Source organism: Buteo buteo, chromosome 9 (genome assembly GCF_964188355.1).
Source record: "Buteo buteo chromosome 9, bButBut1.hap1.1, whole genome shotgun sequence".
Lineage (NCBI taxonomy): Eukaryota > Metazoa > Chordata > Aves > Accipitriformes > Accipitridae > Buteo > Buteo buteo.
In genome coordinates, this window is record NC_134179.1 from 34,583,643 (window position 1) to 34,607,915 (window position 24,273).

Sequence of the window (24,273 nt, forward strand, 5' to 3'; positions counted from 1 at the left end):
CAAAATTCCTGCATGTTACTTTATTGGCTAAGGTGCTAGCTTGTTACATTAAATGCAAGTCTGTCAGCTGTTAAAAAAAAAAAAAATCAAACAAAATCACAGTAGCATGATTTTAACACTTAGATGTATCCCCTGGGACAATGCCTAAAAATCAGTCCCATAAGTTTTAAAAGTCTGAAGGAAGACTAAAACCGGCATCTGATCTTTGCTGATTTAGAGATGCTGCAAATGTAAAACTGAGGTCTAATATTTGGAATAAGGCTGTGGTTGCTAAGTCCTGATCCCATCAACATACAAAGGTTTCACAGGATTAGAAACACTAAAAAGTGAAACAAAATTATACCCCATATGAGTGTTGCTCAAATTGGTGGTTACAAGGAGTGAGGATTTATACACGTAGCCAGTAATTATTGCCAGCTCTCACTCCTCACTCCTGGCAGAACGGACCTACTGCTAGATCAGTTGTGCGAACACTTGCAGGGAGATTTTTGAAGGACTTAATGAAAATATGTGATCCCCAAACGCTGTCATGCTTGCAAATGACTTACTGAACACTGTTGAAGTTAGAGTAGCTATCTTTGCAAAAGCTGCAATTAAATATCAGTGAAAGCATCTACCTAGAAATAGATCTACTTTCCTTCAAGCAAGTGTTACAAACAAACCCTCTGATGATATAAACTATGGTACAATTAAATAGTATAGCTATCTCCTTTCTAATGTCAACCAGGATTCCTTAACAGATAGCATGAATCAAAATGCTTCTTTAAATCAGCTGGTTAACTGTTTAACTAAGGAATCAGTATCAGATTTATACTTAGGAGAAAGGCAATATTCTAGCTCAAGCTGTAGGAAAAAACCTGTAACACACATACCTAAAAATTAGATTTGCTGTAGTTTTACTCATGTAGGGTACATAGAATAAAGCATTGCATATCTTCACTAAAAACAACTCATCTCTTCCAACAGAGTTTTGTAATTTTAAAACTAGTAATACTCTTACCATATTTATTTTGTCAACCAGCAATTTATGGCAATTCTATGGTACCGCCTGCAATAAAAGTTTAATTTATTACATGATTACCTTAACAGCGCTACAGCACACTGTTCAAAATTTAATTCAATCATAGTCCACAATTTTTGCAAGGTTTCTTTGACATTAGCATTTTCTTTAGTACCTGGAAATAATAAAATAAGTTAGAAAATATAACTTCTAACTTTTGTATTGTTCTAAATATACTCTTGCCAAATACTTGTGAAAAATGCCACTCAGACAAGTAAATTGTCTTATGAATCACTAGTTTTTATTTGGAATTTTATAGAAGTTTCACTGGGCTGAAAACTAATTTTTCCTTTGACAGAGCAAATTCCATTCATCATCACCTTTGTACTTTTCAGCACTCCTACAACTGCAAAAATGACGTGATCAATATTTCCCCTGATTTACATTTTTTTCACTGTAACATATTGCAGTGATATGAGGTGATCTCTGTCCTCAGAGAATATGCTATTTAGCTCCCAGCAGCTTATATTTGCAGATACCATGAATGGGTAGGTATGTGCCTAGGCAACCTGTGTAGCTAAAAAGAAAAGAATTGGGCAGTTCCAGCAGGTAATTCATCCCACCCATGTTTGATACCCCTCAGATGACAGGATGTGCTGTCATTTCAGTGTCTACTCCTATCCACAGAATACAGATGAAGACTAGGCAACTGCTTTAGACCTGTTGTCTAACTTTTCAAGACTAAAGTTAGGTGAAATCCTTCTTTATTGCATAAGCAATTAGTGACAGAAATGGAGGGGGGGAACTTAAAAAAACTGGGGGGGAGTAATAACACTTTACTGTAATGACAAGTAAGAGAGAAAAAATTATAGATAATGGGAGGAAAGGAGGATAAGAATAGTATGATTAAAAAAAACAGTAAAGCACTGTAAACATAATATCAGAATTAAACATAACAGTATTGATAAATCAGAAGTTAAGAAAGACATAGACAGTGGAAGAAAAGAGTTGGGATACTCACATATTGTTCAAATGACAAAAATCTAAAATCTAAACTTCAAAAGAACAGCTTCTGGCATTTGAAGGCATTAATAATACTAGTGAAAGTTTACAGAAATTCCTAATTTACATGGCACTTCATAAACAAAAATAGAAGGGCACTGGACTACTTAGTAGGAAAGCTTAAGCAAGACTGGGCTACAGGTGATAGCTTGGGAGAAAGGCAGCACTAGATTTACTTATGAGGAGATGAAGGTACAATAGATAGCTTGACGAGATCATCTGCTGCAGGTAAATATATAGGTGAAAGAACCCCAGCAATGATGGTAATTCAAGAAGGAGCTTCCAGCAGAAAGAGGATGACTTATTAAAGGGAATGTATATCTCACAACAGAGCAGTTTTCTTTGTCATGATCCTCAGGCATTCATATAGTGTGAGGCTAGAAGGCACCACTGTGATCTAACTTTCGGTGTAACAGTCCTGTTAACATATTAATTGCTATTTCATCATATATAAATGACTAATCCTTTTTGAATTTGATGAGTGTCTGATTTTAAAGTTTTCAGTAGTACGACACAAATCTTGGTTTATTCCAATAAATACCTTACCCTTTGAAAAATCAGTGCTACTTTTTCTAGTTTGAATGTGTCTGGATTCAACTCACAATCTTTGAATCTCAGACTAAAGACCTTCTTGTTAACCCTTCAGATCTCAGACTGAAGACCTTGTTGCTATCAAATTCCTTTTGTCATATGGGTACTTAGAGATTATAGTGAAGTCATTCTTAATCTTCTCTTTCTTAAATGACAAACTAATGCAAGGGCCTGCAAGTACAAAGCCCTTCTTTAATCTTGATCCAACAACAATTTCACAGTTGTTACCTGTCTTCTTGGACTGTGGACACTGCTCTTGGACACAATACTCCAGCTGAGATAATAGAATTGCTGAATAAGAAATGTAACACAAATCTTCAACTGCTATGTAAGATTCCTCTATTTATATACATAAGAATGAGGGATAGTACCAGCACAGTATCTTTTGAGCACAGTATCAGCCTTTGACGCTGTGTTCTGCTGATTATCCATTATGATGCTTAGGGTCTCATATGCAATCCCATTACATATCCAGGAAAAAACAAACAAACAAACAAACCAACCTTTAGCCCACCTCTGAGCTAAATCTACATTAATGTAGATTCTGGTTTAATATCTATGAAAATCTAGGGTGTGTGTTTTTCCTCTCCTTTAGTACCATATGTCCTAATTCAGAGGTTAGGTTGAGCACTATTCTTAGTTTCATAAGAGATCAGAGATTCAACTATCATGTTCTGTCACATTTCAGTTCATTTTAACCAGATATTAATTAGTAACAAAATCTTTACACTATGTATTTGAATAAGGTGAAGTATGAAACATTTTTTTAAAAGGCGTTTTTAAAGGACACACCTGGTTTTCTGCTGTTCAGTACTTTCCTAACATAGGTCCCTCTCCAGATAGCTTGAAGTTTAAGAGCTGCTGCTGCTTCTTCAGAAGTGGAAGTCTGGTTCTGCCAACTACTAAGGGTATTCTTTTCACAAATCTCTGAAAGAAGGGGAGGAGAATGAGCAACACCAATAAAGCTGGAAGTCCTGTAGCTGCTTGCAATGAAGTTAAAAAGAAAAAAACAAATACAAAATGATGAGAGAGCTATGTTTCAGAAACAGAGTGGTATCTGCATAAAACTTCCATTTATGAAAAAAATATCACTCTTAAAATTTTGCTCTTATCACGATAAAATTAGACAAAATATACTGTGTAATTACGCAAAGTCAGAATGCAACTACTATGCTAATTCCAAATACCAAATCATTGAATTCTTACTTCTCATTACAGACAGCTATTGCAGTACATTTTTTAAAATCAAGTCTCCTAATGTAATTTCAAAATATCCTCCCAAACATGAACCAACAGGATTTGATACATTAAAGCCTGACTCTGAATACAGCTTAAAAGAGCTTCACAAGATTTTAAGTGCTTCCAACTCTCAATCTGATCATTTTATTAAGTAATAATTTTAACACCGTTGTTATTCAAAACATTGTATTCAACATTCACTAAGGAGCCATAGAATAAGGATAAGATCTATGATAAAGCAGGAGTTCATTTATCTGACCGTGACTTTGTGTTACCAAGGAGTTTTGGAGTGGAACAGAAATTAGTAGGTTCTGACAGGTTAGTAATGAGCTCTTTGAAGGCATCCTTGCCTAGAATTAGCATCCTGGGAGCCATCAGCACCCGGGTTTAGGGGGAGGGTGTGGGGAGCAGCACTACAAGGAGCCAGTGCCAGGGGGCCAGTTTGGAACTGCACAGATACAGAACAAGGACAGTGAGACAGTGTTAGAGGAAGGAAACAGAGCTCCAAAACAAAGTACCAACAAACAAAAAGGAGGAGAAACGAGAGAAATCTGCTTAAAAAACACAGACAACACTGCAGATGAACAAACTAGCTTAAGAAAAGATATTGCTGTCATCATCCAGGAGATCACACATTTCAATCTAATCTCTTTTATTGAATATTGTTAAATGTGGCTGTGTTCCCAACCATCATTCTTCATTATTGTCTCATTTCCAAATTCCAGAAAGCCTCTTTAATACTCAGTGACCCTGAAAGGTTACACACAAGCCCACTTCAACAGACAACAGATTAGAACTCAACAAAATGCATGGCACAACCACTTTTATAAAACAGAAGCATATAATCACAGAATAATATAGGCTGGAGGAGACCACTGAAAGTCATCTGGTCCAATCCCACATCCAAACCAGGATCAACTTAGAGCAGGTTGCTCATGCTCTTAAGAAAATGTCCAGTCCACTTTTTAACATCTCCAGGGATGGAGACTCTACAACCTCACTGGGCAATCTCTTCCAATTTTTTGCTAGCCTCATGGTGAAAAATGTTTTCCTAATATCCAACTGGAATTTGACATGTTCTAAGACGCATCCTGTCACTGTGCATCTCTGAAAAGGGTCTGTCTCTTATCTTCTTCCATTTATTCATCAAAGTAACACATATTTCAAAATGATTTTGTCCCATCTACAAGCTTGTCTATTTTATAATTAAGTAACCCAGTGGCACAATGCTTTTTGACCCCACTATCACTGTTTTCAAGGAAAGGAAACAGACTTCTATTTTCAGCAGGTGTTCTAGCTCAGAAGAATGGCCTCTGCTGCAGAGCCTACATTCCCCATATAAGGCAAAATAATATATTATAAAGTAAGTAAAAGTTGTATACTTTTTATATGAACATACAGTTACACAGACTGACCTAACAAGTAAGGAGACCTTAACACTGAACCTGAATATATAAAAGTGTGACTACATCTAATGTTACTCCTGGTTCATCTAAGCATCTCTTGTTCTTGTTGCTTCTTAATCAACAATCAAGTAATGGACAAGTTCCCCAAGAAAGTATCCAACTGGTGCAAGATGGTACCACCTGCATTTGGTTTTGGACAGGTAAGCAAGCAGTTTAGTAGTGTCAGGTTGTACATCACTGCCAATAGGCTCTCCTCTTAAGTCATATAAGAACCTTGTAATAGGTGCAGCAAAATGAATACTGTATAAAGAGATTACATAGTGTCATGGTGAGGCAGATTAGCTTGCTGAATGAACAATTTTTATCTTTTTTTTTTCCCTTGGCTTAGCTTCCTGCAAAATCAGCAAGCTGATCTGATTCCCAGCATCTGTGCAACTGCTCATGGTGGGAGTATGTGTTCTTGGATGGGAAGGGGAGAAGGACAGGACTTTAGTAATAGCATTTAGTGAAGCTGCACCTTAAGGTCTAAAAAGATCAGAACGTGATCTGCATTTAATCAATGGCTTATATTGTATTTCAGTATTTGCATTGCCAGCAACAACATTCATAATATCCAGAGAACTGTGAATTGCCTATAAGCAGATTCTTAGGTTCCAGAAGTGAGTAAAATTGACTTAGATACCATGATTCTAATTTTTTCTTATTGGGTTATGTTTCTGCCAACTCAGCAGGCTAAATCAGCCCAGCACAAGCTTTGATCAGTGCTGGAGCTGCAGGACGGTGTGGGGATAGTACTGCAACAGCCTACAGTTACACTGGTTTAAGCTGCTGTGGAACCTCAGCTTCAGCTTCGTATGGGAGGGAGAGTAAGTATTTATAGCTGTGGTCAGTATTTACAGCTTAATCTTAGTCTTCTACTGTAGAGGAGTTTATTCAAAGACAAAGGAACTGAAAGGGCTTGCATTTTCAAAAAGCTGAACATCAGTGCCATAAGCACTTACAAGCATTTATGGTTTTGTATCCTGCTATTGATTACAGAATTGTTCACCTGTACCTGTTCAGATCTAGCCCAATAGATGTTTCCCATCTGCATGGCCTTTATATGAGACCAGGCTGGTGAGTTCAAATTCCAGCTCACCTGTCACTGAACGAAGACCTCATTACCCCCATTACTCCCTCAGAACAGGGCTGTGAAATGTTGATAGGGGAATACACATAGAGTGTTGGCTTGGTGTTGCCCTATGAACAAACTGAATAAACGTTTGTTTATCCACTAGGGATGTCAAGTGGACTCTGTAACTAGAAATAAATACCTATGTCACTAGATATAATACATTTCATTTGTAAGGCTAAAGAATGTATGCATATACAGTCTCTTAGTTAAATGTTAAATTGTTTCTGAATATACAAATACAATAATTCAGATGCAGTGTCATACACAAAAATGAATTCTATTCATAGAAACTGCCAAAAGTTACCCCAGATCAGGCTGAAAACTGGAAATGCTGAATGTTTTGTGAAATTATATATTCCTAAAGATTTGGGGGTTTTGATCTAAATTTTTTAATATATCATAAGAACAAAAATATTTTTCTTTGTAACATACAAGTCAAAATAATGAAGTAAAAATTAAATATTCTGATATTTAAAGGTTTTTTTGACTTAATGCTTCTCAATATTTTGTCTTATAATCAGAGAAGTATGTTACTGTGAAATGCTTTAGATCAACCAGCATTAACTAGCGAATGCTTCAACTTTGACATTACAATTGAAAATTGATTTGTCAAAAATTTCTGACGTGCCTTACTTGTTAATTAGAAGATACCCTACTAATAACAAAACTGAAGTTCTCAAAGCAGCCTAGCAAGAGTCTGTTCACCATAAAACCAGCTGCAGTTTTCTCATAACAGTGTGGATGCTTCTACTGTAGGCAATGTAATATAATGCTTTTTTGGAAAAAGGTCTATTTTGCATATACTGGAAAGGCACTTTTACATATTCAACCAAATAATGGCAAACTTTCCCTCACCCCTTACTGGAACTCAAGCTCAAATCCAAAGTGCAAGAAGAAACAAACGTCCAGAATTCTCTCTCCAGTAACAGCACAAGTGTATGATCACTGCTCTTAACTTACATTTCTGGAGGAAAGAGAAGCTTGCTCTGGAAAAGAACAGGGCAGGAACAGGACTTCTCAAATATAGTTTACAAAGATAAGCTAAGCTTATAGCTAACAGCTTGACTTCTAGATAAGACAATATTTCAGACCAGAAGGTTTTAACAGAACTGCACACAAATGTCACTCTACTTCCTACTTCAAATTTGGAATTTATCCATGAGAAAGAATTTTTGAATTGTGCCTAAATGACTGTCAAGTGTCTGAAATGCTTGAAAATCAGTGCCACAGACCTCCAGTGAGTTCATGAACTGAGTTGGCTCACCATGGGCCAAATGAAACCAGGACAAGGTAAACAGAGCAAACGTGCAACAGAGAGCAGGCAAGCAGTATTGAGCTGTCAAGACCGCCTCGCCTCATCTTGTGTAACATCATCCTGATATGCTTCCTTTCCCAGGAAGCATCACATACCTCTGTAAATTCAGCATCTCATAACTGCCCAAAATTCTGCAGGGTCCCTTTATCTACTCTCTTCCCAGAAGACCATAGAAAAGCCATGCCATGGAGAAGCACTCAGCTTCAGAAACTTCCATATTTTTGTCATATGTTCACATGGCATGGTCTTCCACTTGTTTCTTGTGGCTCCTGTGCTAATTGCTCCATGGGGATGGATGGTATTTGGCAGATACATAAATGTCATTAGATCATTTTCAGGAAGGCTTCTCAGAAACCTTACCAGGCTTGACTGCTAACTGCAGTACATCATAATATCCTTGCCCTCAGTAAATCTTGAGATGAATTCAGCACACAGTGCAAAATGAATATGCTAATATAAAATGGAGGTGGCAGTTAAAAAAAAAGCTCAGATTTGAACTGATCTACTCTCAGACACAGGCAACAAAAAGATTTCATTCATCTGTTATTGTAGTTCACCCTGATGACTGTTAGGTTCTAAAGGGTTATAACTCAAGTCTTGACAAGATCTGAGCAACTAACCTGACAATGCAGCAGTGCTAATGTGGGCCAGGCAAATCAGGTGATGCCAGTCCTTCTAGGCCTTCCTACAGTGCATTTCTCACGTGTTTTTTCCTGCTATCTACCTATTTTTTTCTTGACACTTCACTTGACTTATGCTTTTTAGAATGCAGCTGTCTCCATTTCTTTAGAGTTCTGGGATGGAACCTGAGCAAAAGCATGTATTTATTCCACTGCAACCTTTATTAAGCAGGGCAAAATGTATATCCAAGGTCAATAAAGCCAAAGGGAAACAATTCACTTTCCAGTCCAATAGGAATCTTTTGTAATTTAAATCTGGAAAAGCAACTAAATCAAAAAGATATATTGGACACTGGAGGAAATCAAACTGAAACAGAACTTTCATCCTCCATAGATTTATTCCACTTTTTTGATTCACCCCCAAATCCTAAAAAATATTCTGCCACAGTGGATCTCATTATACAGTAATATATATGAGGTCTTTGCTACAACCTGTCAACTGTGCTGATTATTCAAATCTAATTAAAAAATGTCTTCTATTGCTGACAAATATTTAAATTTCTTTTTTGAATACAGAAATCAGTAGCATAGTCATCTTGAAAAATGTGACAGGTGTTGACTAATGTCAATATGCTGACCCTTATAACTTATACTCTTGCCATAGGATATAATTCTGTGAAAAATACAATGAGTTATTCAGTCATTCTGGCTGATCCTTTATCTTTGATGTCTCACAGAAGAATAACCTTCAGACAAGAGGAGATTTGGAGGAAAGTCCCCATAAAAGCGTGACAGACAAGTATATGTGCTTTCTTAAAGAACAAGGGTATTACATAATTTTGTCAGTAAATATATTTGTATAAATTTTAATGAAGTTTTTTATACTGATTTTCCAAAATAAACTGACTCCTGAAAGGAAGTTAATACCATTTTGACTGACCAAGGAGAAAGACTTTATACTCTAAGTTCATAATAGCAGAAGGAAAAACTAAGTCACCCTGAATGGCCTTCAAATGGTGATGATGTATCTTTCCGCAAATCTTTCAGATAAATTCTTTTTCTGTCATAATATGAAACCATATACATAAACCTTCCATTAATAAATTAAATATTAATATTAATAGATTAAAAAGTTACACAGACTGCAAAACAAGTCTCTTAAAATAGAAGAGAGCTATGTATTTGGTTGCTAGGCAAAATTAATTCTAACTGCTTATGCTCCCAGCCTGCACACAAAATGAGGCAAAGAACCTGTGGGAAGAGAATCATCCCTGCTTGTAATAAATCCATTTCCCTTCCAATGGCTCCTCCCACAGTACCTTCGGGTATACAGCATACCCTAATCACAGGCTGGAGAAGAGGTGGATGGTGCTGTAGCTAGTTCCCCACTACATGTGGGTGACTAGCCAGTTGACTAGCCAGCCGACACAGTAATTTGCCAAATAATGCGCTTAAAAAACAAGCAAGCAAACAAGCACCCAAAACACCATCCCCAACCAATCAACCAAAAAACTCTCAACCTATCACCAAGAAATAGTTGAACTTTCAATGAAGGTACTAACGTGAGTCTGCCTTCACTCTCATTTCACGAACAATATAGGTATTTAAGGTCTTTTCTGCTAGTAATTTGAACAGCCATGATCTGCAGTACATCAGGTAAAAAAAGTATCTGTAGATGCTTGTTAATGCTTGTCAATAGTGACAAATGCAAGTCAAGAAAGGCAAAGAGCAATTTTATAATTTAACAAAACATGAACAGACTTTCTGAAACAAAGAAAAGGATTATTTCTACTCTGAGATGAGTCTCAGACGTGCTGTCAACAGTAGAGGGCTTCTCATAAGAAATGAACCATGCTTACTTAGGCAAGAAAACAAGATTAGCGAAGAGTTGGCTTCTTTGAAAATAAGAATGGACAGATATATCTGAAGTGATTAGCAATACCAATACAGTACCTGAAGACACAGTGTCATCCTCAGAAACCTCAGTGTCTTTAAAATCCAAAGTGAAGGACCTGAAGGCAAATTTATAGCTGTAAGGAGCCTTCTTCCCTAATACATATTTGATCAAATACCAAAATGCACTATTGAAAACCTAAAATAAAAAAAGAGGAAAAGCATTCAAATAATTATTCATTTTTAAAAGCTGATTTATATTGCTTCTCATTATTGTTTCAAAACCTGTTTAGCTCTTTTCTTTTTTCATGTAAAAATGAAGTCTTCCTCTAACAAATATAGTATCTGAAAATTAGTCCCAGCTGTAGGACTACCATGCTTCAAGCCAACAATCAAGAGAAAACCTGTCTCATGCCTGGCTTATTAAATATAAGACTGCTTCTACAGCACAAATTTTTATCACCCCTAAATATCTTAGTAGTTTACGGGAAGTGAGTTTATGGTCTCATACCAGAGGACGGAAGAACACATTATAATCACCATCATGACAACCAGCATTCTAATTAAAGGTTTCAGAACAGAGACCAACAACCAAATGGACATGCTTACTAAATTAGGAGGTGGTACCACAAGGAAAAGTATGAGTATATTGATGGGCAAGAGGGGAAGATTTGGTGTCCTACTTACATGACTAAACTGATGACTCTATTTTTATTCTTGACATATTGATGCTCCTTAAAGAGCAGAAATCCAGTCTCTTTTTCCTTCTTCCAATGGATGGAAATTTTAGAGTGTGTTTTTCAGAGCATGCTTCATAATTTGAATTGAAGAACATAGTAATTACTTATTGGAAAAGACAAAATTTTTCTCTTTCATTGTTCTTATTTCCAGACTTTTCTGCTTTCTGGAAACATTTTATCCTAATTTATATATTTTAATATTAATTAACATTTCTTTTATCTTGAAAGATTTAAGACTGGTGAAGAAAGAATCTACTTTACTACATTCTTATGTTCAGAATAATTTTTTACTGTTTGTATTAAAGACAGATAATTTCCATATTTCATTCTTGAATTACTGTTGGCTCAGTGCCTCTCATTTATCTCATTTCTGGTTTTTCATTCCTTTACGACTATACATTGGTTATCTTAGAGTGGGAGAAAGGAAGAGATATGTTTGTTCATGCCTACTGAATTTGTCTTAAGGTCCGTGAGTTTTACACATATTTCATATGAGCATATATATTTAAAATCTGTATTTTCCATTCCAGAGAGGTCAAACTGATTTTTTTTCTGTTGGACTTGGCATAAAAATTAGCTCTTTCATGAGTGGTGCACCTGGAATCTTTCTTTCTTAATTCTGTTGTTTTGCTGAATTTGAGCCTGGTGTCAAGCCCATGTATAAAAGCACTGGCTTAGGTGTTCTATTTTTTAATATCAGTGATTATAACAATATTAATCCCTTTCTTCTATTCAGTCTTCTAAAATACACAATCTAAACTGCATGAGCTTTCTAGTACTTTGATGAAAGTAAGTGAATCTGGAATATATAAAGCACTGACTGTAGAAAAATAAAGTTATAGCAGTATTATCAACATTTACATATACATAAAAATCAGCATATCTTTTACACAGCTTTTTTTGTTGCAATCCTTTTATAATATTGAAAAGCTACAGTATAGAGATTTACAGAAAAGTGTAACATTTTCATCATGTATCTAAAAACCCTTTAATTTATCACACACAGAGCAGAAAAGTTGAATAAGAATGTTGCAGTTTCAAAAAAACAAAGAAAAACAACTCAGAAATACCGTGAGTGTAAAAAATTCATCACTGTCTTCAGTAATATAAGCTGTAATAATGTTTTCCTGCGCCATGAACATTAGGCACAGAAAGGAACTATTCTGGCTTCTCTGCATTTCAGGTAGTGTCTTTTAAATTCAAAATTATGCCATAAAATAAAAAAAAGCTGATGCCTTCTGCTCTAAAGTATGCTAAACTAAACTGACAAAATTAGAGACTCAAATTTAGGATGTGCTACTCTGTGCATATTAAAATTGGTTCATATTAAAAGAAGACAATTGTACACAGTTGCAAGTTATGTCATTTGGGCTTACACTTAATAACAAATCCCGCATTTGGAGCACTCAGGAGGTCCTTTGTAAAAACACAGCCATTGGTTTGAAGAGGATGACAACAATGTTAAGCTGTTAGGCAGCTTTTGTAGCCTTTAGATACATGTTTATTAAAATTGTTTGCTCACCTTGAAGTGTTCTTCAGCCATTCCAGTACCGTGGAGGCCAGGAGGACAGTGAGTTAGTTCCAACTGCTTCAAGGCTTTAGAAAGTTCAGTCTTACTGTTGAAATTATTTATCACATTTCCAACAGCTTTCAGGATAGCTGTAGCCTGTTCTATAAACCGGTAGCTCTCCTGGAGAGATAGAATAAAAACAATCATTGTCAGAAAGATTTCTTTAAGATTTTTTTTTGTTTTCTTTTTAGGCTGCAACAGCATACAAGCATTTTTTTCTGTGATGAAGTACAAAACTTTTCTTAAGTCAAGCAATTGTTATTAATCTCATAAACTGTAAAATCAATTTGGTCTCTGGTATTCAAAAGCACACCAAATTTTCACTGATTTTAGCTATTGAAAAAAAAATGTTACAACACTATAACAGGCACCATAACATATATCTGTTAAGGATTTTATTTTTCCTGTATCACTAGTCCTAGGACATTTAGCCAAATATAAGATGCACACAGAGACGTTCTACTGCAGTGATAATAAGACTCTTGTTAGCTGAAATGCTCAGCATCTCTTCTATTATAAAAGGACAGATGAGTATTTGCATCCTGCTGAAAACAACCTCCAAATACATGCTGCCTAAAGCATCATTAATCTTCATCATTAATCACAGGATTTCTGTGCAAGAATGTGGACATTTTCCTACAAATGACACTCTGCAGAGAAATTGCTGTCTTCAAAAATAAGTGCAGAGAAAACACCAGGATAAAATTCCACTTTATTTTCTTGATGAGGAATAGCTTTTCATCCACAACCTGAAGACAAGGGGATAGTACAGCCACAAGACATTTTTAATGGCCCAACTGGTATATTTAAACTTTGCTACAATAAATGTAATAGATTTGCACAAGCTGCTTTAATGACCTATTATGAGGACTCTGAATCTACACTGCTATGTAAATTTGCTATTACACTCACCTTTCAAATTATTTTTGCACAACTGCACTCCAGAAGCTATACTCCCTCCTCTCAGTGCCCATGACAAATATTTGGGCCTACTGATTGTCAAAGAAATCTTGAAAATATGGATGACAGTGATATCTGTCTGGATTGCAGGCAATGAAGAACAAAAGCTGTAGTAATTACTCCCCTGGGCCTCTTATCTCAGCTATGAAAAGTTGTTTGAATCAATTGTTCATTTTAGATATAAAAGCTGCTCTGGGACCCAGTGAATAATATGTGATCTCATGGGACAAAACAAACCTTAGTGGTGTGACAGTTTATTTTACTATGTGAGTATTTTTTTAATATTAATTAATATCTGTACATGTATTTTATCACATGACTCAAAAAGAGCGCTTATGTGCTACCTCTGACATGCATTTCACAAAACTATTTTTAACATTCCGTTTTATGCTGCTGTTCTATGTAAACTACAATACTACCCAATGCTTACTTACATATTTATATAAGACAATTGTAGCAATATCCAAGTGCCTGCTGTGCTGTAAAACACATTTCTTTTACACACTTATCCATTTCATATTGAAATTAATATTATACCATTAAATATAATAGCTCTAAATCAAGACCTAACAGTACTTCACTTTAAATAATAGTCAGAAACACTGTTATCACAATGTTTTACTGGTTCTGGTTATGCATACCTTTTCAAGATCTGGCATCACAGTATCCTCTTCTCCAAAGACACATGGCACCATGCTACACAGATGAATGTGGTGCCCTATGGGAGCACTTACTGTGAAGAGCAATATATGTCGTCTACATTCAAGAAAGAAAAAAAAATCCAAAAAGCATCTCTTTTTAAAAAAAAATAAATCACAGCAATTCTTAACTTTTTCTTTTCATACTTCTGGTAAAAGTGAAATCCTTTCCTAGATGTCCTAGCTCTTCAAATCCTGCATTTCTAACTCCTTGCTTCTCAAGAACTGCCAAACATAGGCAGTAGGTAAAATCAGAGAAGTCAATATTATTTTATTTTTATTTTAATTGTTTAGGTTTTATTTTGATTTTCTTTAGCAAAATAGGTAGTTTCACTATTTCAGATGGATACAAACCCAAAGTTTTTTAGTCAGGATTATAGTTAGCTACCCTTAAAAACTTATCTGCTCTAGAAAGCTTAGAGAAGTCAAGTGTTTTGGTCATGCCTTACTTAGATCATAATGTCCATGTTTGCATTGTCAAAACCAGGAAAAATTAATACATAATCATGTCAGGGTAGATGAACACTACAGAGTGACCATTATGGGGAGCAACTGTGGGCCAGACCACTCAACCATAACCTCCTAAGGTGGCAAACAACAGAAATTCAGCATGTCTTATTGGGATACACTCAACTTATTCTTGTTTGCCTGATCATACCCTATAATGGATTCTGATCATAAAAGAAACTATTCGTAACTATAGTTATACAACACAGGGGATTCATGCTCTTCTCTCCAGTCAACAATGTCCTGCAGTCCCACTGAAATACTTGAGGAGCTTGCTGATACCAAATGGTGAAGCTGACATGGTCTTATATCAGTGTCAGAATAGCATTTAGCTGGAGAAGTTCATCCAGGTCACAGCTTCAAAGTGTTAACCAGAGATCCAGCAGTGAGAGTAAGAAAGGAGAGTTACCCCCCACATACACTTGCCCTTTTTTAATTGCATCTTCTTGCAAGTGAAATCTGAAGTGCCCCCTGGCCACCAACAGACAGAGGGAATAAAGTGCCTTCCTGGCTTAGCAAGTCATTTCTCATTTGGAATGAAATGGGGATGCAGTCAATAAGCCCATTTGTCTCCCACACCTGCTGTAAATTAAATCTTCCTGAAAGCCTGCTGGCTCTGCCTGGAGTAAAGAGAATCAAAGGTGAGAAGCTTATCAATTTGAGCTGCCTGTATCTCTGGTAGCTTTGAAATTTGCAGGTGCAAAAAGACAGACATTTTTGGCTTCCCTACAGGCCAGAGATATGCAGCTTTTGGAAACTACACTAAGAAAATACATGTGGTGGCAGAACTAACCTATAGATACAATAATAACTTTTCCATTTTTAGTCTGAATCAAAACAAATAGAAAGCACTATTAAAGTGCTTTGATTTAATATCAGTGTGCTAGTATTGTGGTATTTTCTTTCTACACCTATTTATTTGAAATCTCATTTGATTTTTTAAAAATACATTTTGTCTCATCTCTGAGATTAACTGCCTAGTCTCTATTTTTGGAAAAGCAGGTGGCCTCAATGAATTAGCAACTTTATGCTTATGGCAAGGTATGAAGATGTCATCTTACTTGTATAACTGGAAGCATTTTCAGAAACTAACAAATATCAAAGGCTGTTGCCTTTATCTATTTCTTTATTTAAACAATCAGTCAATGCTCTACACTGAATATCTAGAGTTACATGCAAAGACAAATAAATCATACTAGCACTATGTGAGTGTGAAGTAAGATACACAAGGCTTCATGTATAACCTCAGAATTTCTCCTGTCATGTTTCATAAATCCTGTTTCAAGAAAAGCTATGAAACCTCCTATAGTATAATCATGCTTTTACAGTTCCACTAAAAATCCTAATTCTTTAGTTTTTATTGGTACTGCAAGGAACATCTCAAAATCATTCTAGTTAGAAACACTTTTAAGTAAGAATTTGTATTCTAGTTTATTTTTCAGCAAGTCAGTGTGATTTTTCTTGGTAAATGCTCTTAAATAAGAGTAAAGAATTCAAAATCTTTATAAAGGTTTTGGTAATTATTTTAAATTCATAGCAATTTTGCAGTCTTACCAAATCCTAGCTATTAACCAGCTTGATATTCCAAAAAGTTATGTTTTAGGAAATAAACTCTTAGTTATTGTGTAAAGGAAAAGATCATCTCAAACCTTAAGACTAAAGTATTAGGACAGAAGTGAAGACTCATACATACCCAACAGGAAGATTCAACACAGTAGCTTTGGTTGCGGATGTATGCATCTTTAACAGAAGTTCTCCAGGAGTCACACATTTCCAAGAGAAATGTTCAACCATCAGCACACCCTTTGAAATACTAGAACATTCTTGTTTAGTACCTAGATTAAGAAAGAAAAAAAAAAACCCAAACAAAACCCACACACAATTGGGGGGGGGTGTGGAATAACAGTAGAAGTCAAATACATTTATGCAGAATCTGTAGCTACTTCACAATCATTGAAGTCTTCATTTAGACTTTGATAATTCATAGAAAAGAGCCAGTCATTTAAAATGCATAGGTGGTACAGATCATGGTTTATTTGTACTATTTACTAGAAAATAATGGTTAAAAGAATGTGTTAGGAGGATGTGTAAATCAGATATCTTCGAAGTCACTTAAGGTGCTCTAAAACTCCATAAAAATCCATTCTGTCCACATGCAATGGAAGCAAACAGCCATACAAAGCTTATATTTATATTGTAGTTTTTTAACAGGATGGTCAGTTTGGGTTTTTTTTAAGCTTTCGTTTGGTTCTACCTACTCTACTCTAGATGCACTAAAATTATGTGCATACCCAATGTTTAAAAGTCTGATTAATTTAAGCCAACTGTCATAACATGCATTAGCTTTTCTGAATGCCATTCAATGATTTTCATAAAATACAAGTGATTTTTATTTAAATCATCCAAGCTGTTGGATCTCAAAATAAGCCAGCTGTAAATATACTTAAGAGCTTACTGTGCACCAGCATAAAAATCACTTAAAAAATAAACTTTGGTCATATTGCTGATTTTATTGCATTTTGATCAGCTATGGCATAAAGTAGCTTGCAAGAATGGAATTTGTAGAAAAAGAAACCCTAAGAACCACAAGGAAATCCATACCAGCAATATATTGATGAAAAGCTTGCAGCAAATCATAATAAAGAGTAAAGGGAGGGATCCTTTCCAGAAAATATTAATCATCAATATGAAATAGCAAGTATTGCTTGAATTTTAGTGTATTTCCTAGAATCAGTTTGACTAATGCTAAACTCTCAAACTGTGCCAAAATACACCACAGACAAACACAACAGCACAGACATATTCAAGAATGGGAAAACACAACATGAAGATGCACTTTTCTGTGTTGGCCTTACCTCCAGTATCATCCCAGCGTACTAATGCAGAAAAGCTAACCAGGATTTCAATGGGCATCAGACTGTCCACAAGTAAATAATAGAAGACTCGGTCATCAGTAGACTGCATAGAAAAATGGACATTTGTTGGACATTATACATAGTATGACTAAAATTTAGGATATTGGGACCCTAGATGTGGTATGGGAAGTAAGTAATTAACTGTGACTACTTCTTCCAAATTTCAGACCTCTCATTTAAACCCAGAGCCTCATGCTACATGTATAAACCATAATTTTCAGTTAAGAGATAAAAAGAAACACAAAAGTTTCTTGAATGAGAATATACCTACTTTTATACGATATTCTTCATATATACCTCAGTTTAGTAGTTCTACTTGCCAAATAACATTCAATGGAAGAGCAAAAATTTTTTTTTGTGCTGCAACTTTCTGATTCTAATTAATTACAGTAAGCTTGAAAGAAATAAGCACTCTTTTAATTTGTAACACAACTGATTCTGCCTCATTCTGTTTTTCTTCTACAAAAATATATGGAGGCAGCATTTTTCACTCTCAACTTCAACACTAATTGCTATGCCAATATTAGAAACTATAGAATGATTCTACTGTTCCTAGAAATTCTTCAAAATCTCAATGTGAATGAGCTTCTTTATTTCAGAGCTGTTTTAACACATATCTTCCTATATTCTCCAGAGTCATATCAATACATTTTTGTTGTATTTGATCCTGAAATACCACTACTATTATCTTCATGGCATAAAATAAAAGTGTTCTTTTATAAGTCTGATACAGAATTTACCTAATAGTGTAAACACTTCATCTGTATTGGTATGAAAAAATAGAATGGTTTTACAGCAAAGGGTTAGTTTTTCAGCACAATAGCACACAGGCTTACATACTGTTGATGCTAATTATGGCTTGTGAAAGTATATCCTGCAGTGATAGGGAAAATTTCTTGTGATGTGATTACAAATACAGAGAGGTGTGAAATTCCAGGTATACTACAATTATGAAGCATAATCCATGTAGTTAACCTTCTCAGTACAGGTTTTCTACAAAGTTCACGCCTGGAGTTTACATTTCAGTACTCTACAATTACAGTTCAGTTACAGTATAAAACTAGAGCTGGAACAGGATATTCAAGCATGTTGAATAACCTTCTGATAATGTGAACTAATGGCAGGTTTAAAGAAATACTGTAATTTCAGTGTCACTAAGGGGTATTTCTAATCCCTGCAACAAAATCTTGTAAATTGATAAAGGACTTAGCACGTAAAGAGAAAATGGAGGGCTATGCTACACAGACTCCTGATCTGGGTTTAGGTGACTGGTGAAGATGAAGGAGAATTGAAGGGCAGATTCTGCAACTGAATCATCATTAAATGGAATTTAGTCTCTAATTTGTTATAAGGTAGATTTAAATCAAGATAAAGACAGGATGGAGATCTGATTCACTGTAATATATGTTCTCACTACAAACTTTCAGAATTTACATACTCAAATTTTTTTATTATTGTGCAATAGTATTCCATAACATTTTTTTCTTGTCTTAAACACACTGAAATACTTCTGGATATTTGCTAGCAAACATTATCTTTGTATTGACTATAGTAATCTTAATGAATTATTATTTTTTCAGTACTAGCAGTTCTATGTTATCTACCGATATAATTTAGGATATATTTATTATCTAATTATGTAAGACTTTGACAAAGATAAAAAAAAGCACATAAAAACTCAATACAGTCATATACCTTAAAATCCGCCTTCTGATAGTTATAAGCATATGTATGTGGCTTGTGGAAAACATACAGGTTCCTAGGGAGAAAATAAAATAAAAATACATGTAGGAAAATAATCTTAGTATAAATGATATATTTCAGGTAAATGTCTATTTCATAGCATAAGATGCTATTTTTACTTTCATAAATCAGACTCCCAGCTATTTCTCAAAAATGGTTCAACATTTTTAGTTTCATAAAAGGTGAATACAATTAACCTCCAGAGAAAGCAGCTGACATTAATTTCTATCTTAGCTGCACTTCTACAGTTTTCCATTGGAGGTCAGGCCACTAATTTGTCCAATTTGAATCTATAAATGGTAATAAGCTAATATTACTCTAAAACTTCCATGCCTACCTGAAAATTACTGTAATAAAGTTATCTGTAAAGTACCACTGTAAGGAAGAACTATTTTGTATAGCTTATTAATGTGCTTTTTCAATTCTGTGGTGTTTGCACACCTTCAGAAAGCTACTTAGCGCCTGACAACAATTTTTTCTGACCTTGATTTAACCAAGGGCAACATAAATGACTTCAGCTTTAATTGAGGATGGAATCAGATGTGAAGTCCAATGTTTCATATAAAATAAATATTTTGATTACCAGAAACTACACAGCGATCCTGATCCATTGCTGACATATCAATTCCTACAATGACTAAAATTTTCCTCATTTCTCAAAGTTGATATGCACTCTGAACATTCATCTTATTTTTACTGCATCCAAGATGTAGGCATGTCAGTCAAGGAAATGCTTTCAACAGAACTGACTGGTAAACTGAAAATCTTAAGTGCCTAATTTCTTCTAAGTGATAAATTCTTCAAAGGTCAATCAGGATGCTTTGTTAACAGCTACTTTATCAGTTCACTGTAAAAATAAGTAAATTCTCACCTGTTTAGGGACAGGAATAAGAAACTGACAAATGCACTATACCTTAATTAATATTACAGTGGTCTACAAAAGGTCAACAGTACTTTAACGGCTGGCTAACAAGTTAAAAAGTTCATATTTTACATTCTCTCTGTATAACACTGTAAGCAAGACTTTGAAAGGAAAGGAAATTACTTCGCTTGTGATGCTTTTTTCTGAAGGCCTTATCTTCCTGGACCTGGGGCTCCCTAAAAGTAGTCAGGCACACCTTAATGAGGTCTAAAGTGATCTATGACCTTTTATTCCTAAAGTTCCTGTAGTGCTGCTGGCATGAAAGTTATACATTCCCCCTCAGAGAGGGAGCAGAGTTTAATATCTGCTCAAGAAAACACTCATTTATGAAAATAAAAGCTTCACAAAGAAATCTCAGTTACAAATTCAAATGAAAAAAACCTGGGAGAATTTTCTCAGATAAAATTACTCCCCTCAGCAATGTCAGATTCTCTAAAGGATCTGTGTTGTAACAGGCTACATAAAACTGAAAGACAGAAACTAAAGATACTATGCTACAATTACACTAGCTTTTTTATGTTTGCAGAAGTACAAAAGCCTTGGAATTATATTGAAAAGGGAGCAAAAGAAAGCATCCAGTTGACCAAGCTGAGCTATCCTGATGTCAACAGAAGATTTCAACAACTTTTTTTGCCTTAGAATTGTGTTGTTCAGATGCAGACTGTGTCTGCCTAGTGGCTGATGTGTCGGGTGTGTGAGCACACTCCATGACCTACCATCTTCCACCCACATTACAGGCTGACAGATGCTTTATGAAGCTGGTGGTTGTGTTCTCCACTGGACTCTGGAAGACATACGCAAGACACAGCGTGGGGCTGCACCTACAGACTTACTGTCAACAGGGACAATAAGTCTGGTCTGAAGAGTAGCCTTGGGACTAGCCTGAATGGCAGGATGGTTATACAAAGATCTGTTGAGAAGATACAGTTTTTTATATAGTCACGTTTCACATTTTACCATTGTTATACTGTATATTTTATGGAATAAAACCCAAAACCTCTGTTCCTTACTGGAAACAAACACAGAAGTCTTCAAAGTTAATCCAGGTTTCCGTGGAAACAGAAGTCCTTTCTGACTCCATTTCTTCCTTTGATTTATCCCCTGTCTGGCTGTTCGTACCAGTATCAGCTGTTTCTGACATTCGTTTTGCATCAAAACTGATATTTTCATTTAATTCTTCTGCAAAGATAAGAAGACACACAGAGCCAGTACAGTGACAATATGCACATTAAAGTAATATCATTCTTCTATTGAAAAAATATCCTAAAATTACCAGGATATTTTCCATACATCTCAGAGTTTAAAAATAAAAACTAACCCACTAGCCTAAAAAGCTCAAAAGGTGACTGAAACAACTCAGTATAGATATTTGTTGTTTACATCTGCAACTGCTTAAGTATTCTGCCTCAATATGCTATCACATATTGAACTGTGCCCTAGAATCTTTAGTTTAAGCATGTTAGGTAAACATACATATGAATTCTGCAAACCTGAAGTCATCTATATAAAGAAAGATACAACCCCTTGTCCAAAGCTCCTATTCAGTGAAAAGCTGATGGGGCAGTATCATAAAATTTTCATAACACACAGAAAATAAAAAATACACAGAATTGTGGAGGACACAAAGACCTATCCTTGCCTCTGGTATTTAGATAGTACCCCCTGTGACGCTACTCACAAAAATCAGTCTAACGACTTGTAAACAGAAATATATCTAGAGAAATATAACTACATCATTACATGAATTTTCTTGTAGGAAAATCAGAACTACTGTCAGATTCATACTAAAATATAAACACAGAAACATCATATAGACACATTTTACAATCATTTAATAACTTTATGTTGTGTTGTAATGTCACTTGCTCTGCCTCTACTCTGAGATTCATACGTATAGTTATTGAAGATGTTTAATCTGGCCCAAAAAGAAGTTTTGAGAATAGCTCAGAACAGCTGAGAATAGAACAGAACAGCTCAAACATGAACAGCTAGCAATTCAGAGTGTTTGCTGAGGAAAAAAATGAGGTAATATCCAAACAGGTAAGGTATAACAAATGAGAAAGCTAATTAGAAAAATACATAATTTATATTTAAATGTGCTTTGTAATATTTCACGATCGGCAAGACACATAGTGATGCGCTGGATAACTAATGTGTTTATAATATGTAGGTGGCTTTAAATTAGTTTGCAACTATTTTTCAAGAATTCCTTACACCACGGAAAAACTACCTGTAAGATATAAAATCTAGGCTTTTTCTTAGATTTAAGTTAACATGAGGTTTAGGTCTCCAGTGAAATAACCGCAGTGCTTGGCTTACAAACATGCCTATCACAGAAAGGATTATGAAGGTGTCAGTAGAGCACAACTATGCCCAATGGCATCTTCCTGTGGCTCAATGTTGCTCCTCTTGGTTGATTCTCAACATGAGTACTAGACTACTATCAATAGACCTTCTTCAGGATCAATAGGGTCAGTAGATCTCTGCAGCCTTCAACTAGAAGATATGCTCCACCATATTTAAAAGTAAAGACATAAACCTTTCTGTTGATTATGTACACAGAGTGGGGTCAGAGGGAAGATAGCTCTTCCAGTGCAGCTAATGGAAGGCAAAAATGGTGTCAACAAAATGGCTGAAGTTTCCCCGCTCCTCTTCGAACAAGTAATGAAAATCTTGTGAGAATGTAATCAAAAAGCATATTTTATTCTTTTTGATCTCTGCAGTCCAAAGACAATGCTGTTCAGAGCTTCCTGATACAATTGTAAGAAAAAAGTAAATCAAACTGCTGTCATTTACCTTGTATGCAAGAAGTGCCATTTCCAGCTATGAGAAACTGCAAACGCTGGGTGATATAATGAAGATATAATTTATGGAATAAAATGATAAATGCATTTGAAACAAATCTTAAGAGACGCTCAGTATAAAATAGTATTTTAAAACTGACATATGGAAGATAATTGCAGCAAATAATTCTCCATAATTAACATATAATTAATTCCTTGAACAAATGCAAATATTAATCAAATACACAGGGATATAATATGAGCTTATCATAAAGTTAAACACTGCAGAGAGCTTCAGAAAAGGGAATGGCATATCTGAATTCAAGAATTTCATGCTGTTTAGAACTCAGGCAACAAAGATTAATGTTACAATCAAACACAAGAGAAAAAAAAGTAACTTGATGAATAAGGGAAACCATTCCAGTACAGAAGCAATAACATACATTCATTGTAACAAAAAGTAGAAGACAAATAAAAACAGATCAATAACTAAGAGCACAGCAGCGTACAAACTAGGACAATTAATCCAAAAATGGAAAAAAGAAAGAGTAGCAAATGAACAGAGATTAGCAGTGTTTATCACAAAAATCCCTATTTATGTGGTAAGAAAATACTGTACTGCACGAAACCCCCAAAATTATTAGAAAGAGTAATGTTCTTAAGAAAGCGAGAAGACACATTTTATGACAGTTTAGCATCAAATGCTGTCATTGCTTTTGGTAAGTGCTCATCATTTTTCAAGCACTGGCTTTTTACTGAGACGCTTAATAGAAAACAAGATCCTCATCAAACTGACTACAGTTTTGGGTGCTAACATTCATTCACTATCTGGATGCTTTATATCTGGCTCTTTGTAGTCATGAGCTAGCTCTTTAGGAGAACACAATAATAAGCAAATTAAAATGTTTGCTACCCAAGTAAACGAAAGAGCACAAGAAAATACTACCTTGTAAAAAAAAATGTTCAAAATGGTTCAAAATTGAAGTGAGTCCCGTGCCTCAGTTTTCAGTAAGAAGGGACAGACAGGCTGACTTATGGGCATAGAGGTACAAAACCAGAAATTTCCCATTTACCGCAGAAATTGCAAGAACATAACACACCAAATATGAAGGGTGTAGCTAATTTCCATAACAGA

The 24,273-nt window shown here is 35.2% G+C and overlaps 1 protein-coding gene across 1 annotated transcript in view; it reads right to left on the bottom strand.

Annotated features, from left to right (window-relative positions):
• ADGB (androglobin) overlaps positions 1-24,273 on the bottom strand; it is a 104,682-nt gene that overhangs the window by 36,458 nt on the left and 43,951 nt on the right. The window contains exons 14-22 of the mRNA XM_075036817.1: positions 21,366-21,534; positions 19,386-19,449; positions 17,631-17,733; positions 16,469-16,610; positions 14,212-14,326; positions 12,563-12,730; positions 10,361-10,499; positions 3,446-3,580; positions 1,082-1,175 (exon numbers count right to left, since the gene is read on the bottom strand). Coding sequence (XP_074892918.1) covers positions 1,082-1,175; positions 3,446-3,580; positions 10,361-10,499; positions 12,563-12,730; positions 14,212-14,326; positions 16,469-16,610; positions 17,631-17,733; positions 19,386-19,449; positions 21,366-21,534 — 1,129 coding nt within the window. The remainder of the gene's footprint in view (positions 1-1,081; positions 1,176-3,445; positions 3,581-10,360; positions 10,500-12,562; positions 12,731-14,211; positions 14,327-16,468; positions 16,611-17,630; positions 17,734-19,385; positions 19,450-21,365; positions 21,535-24,273) is intronic.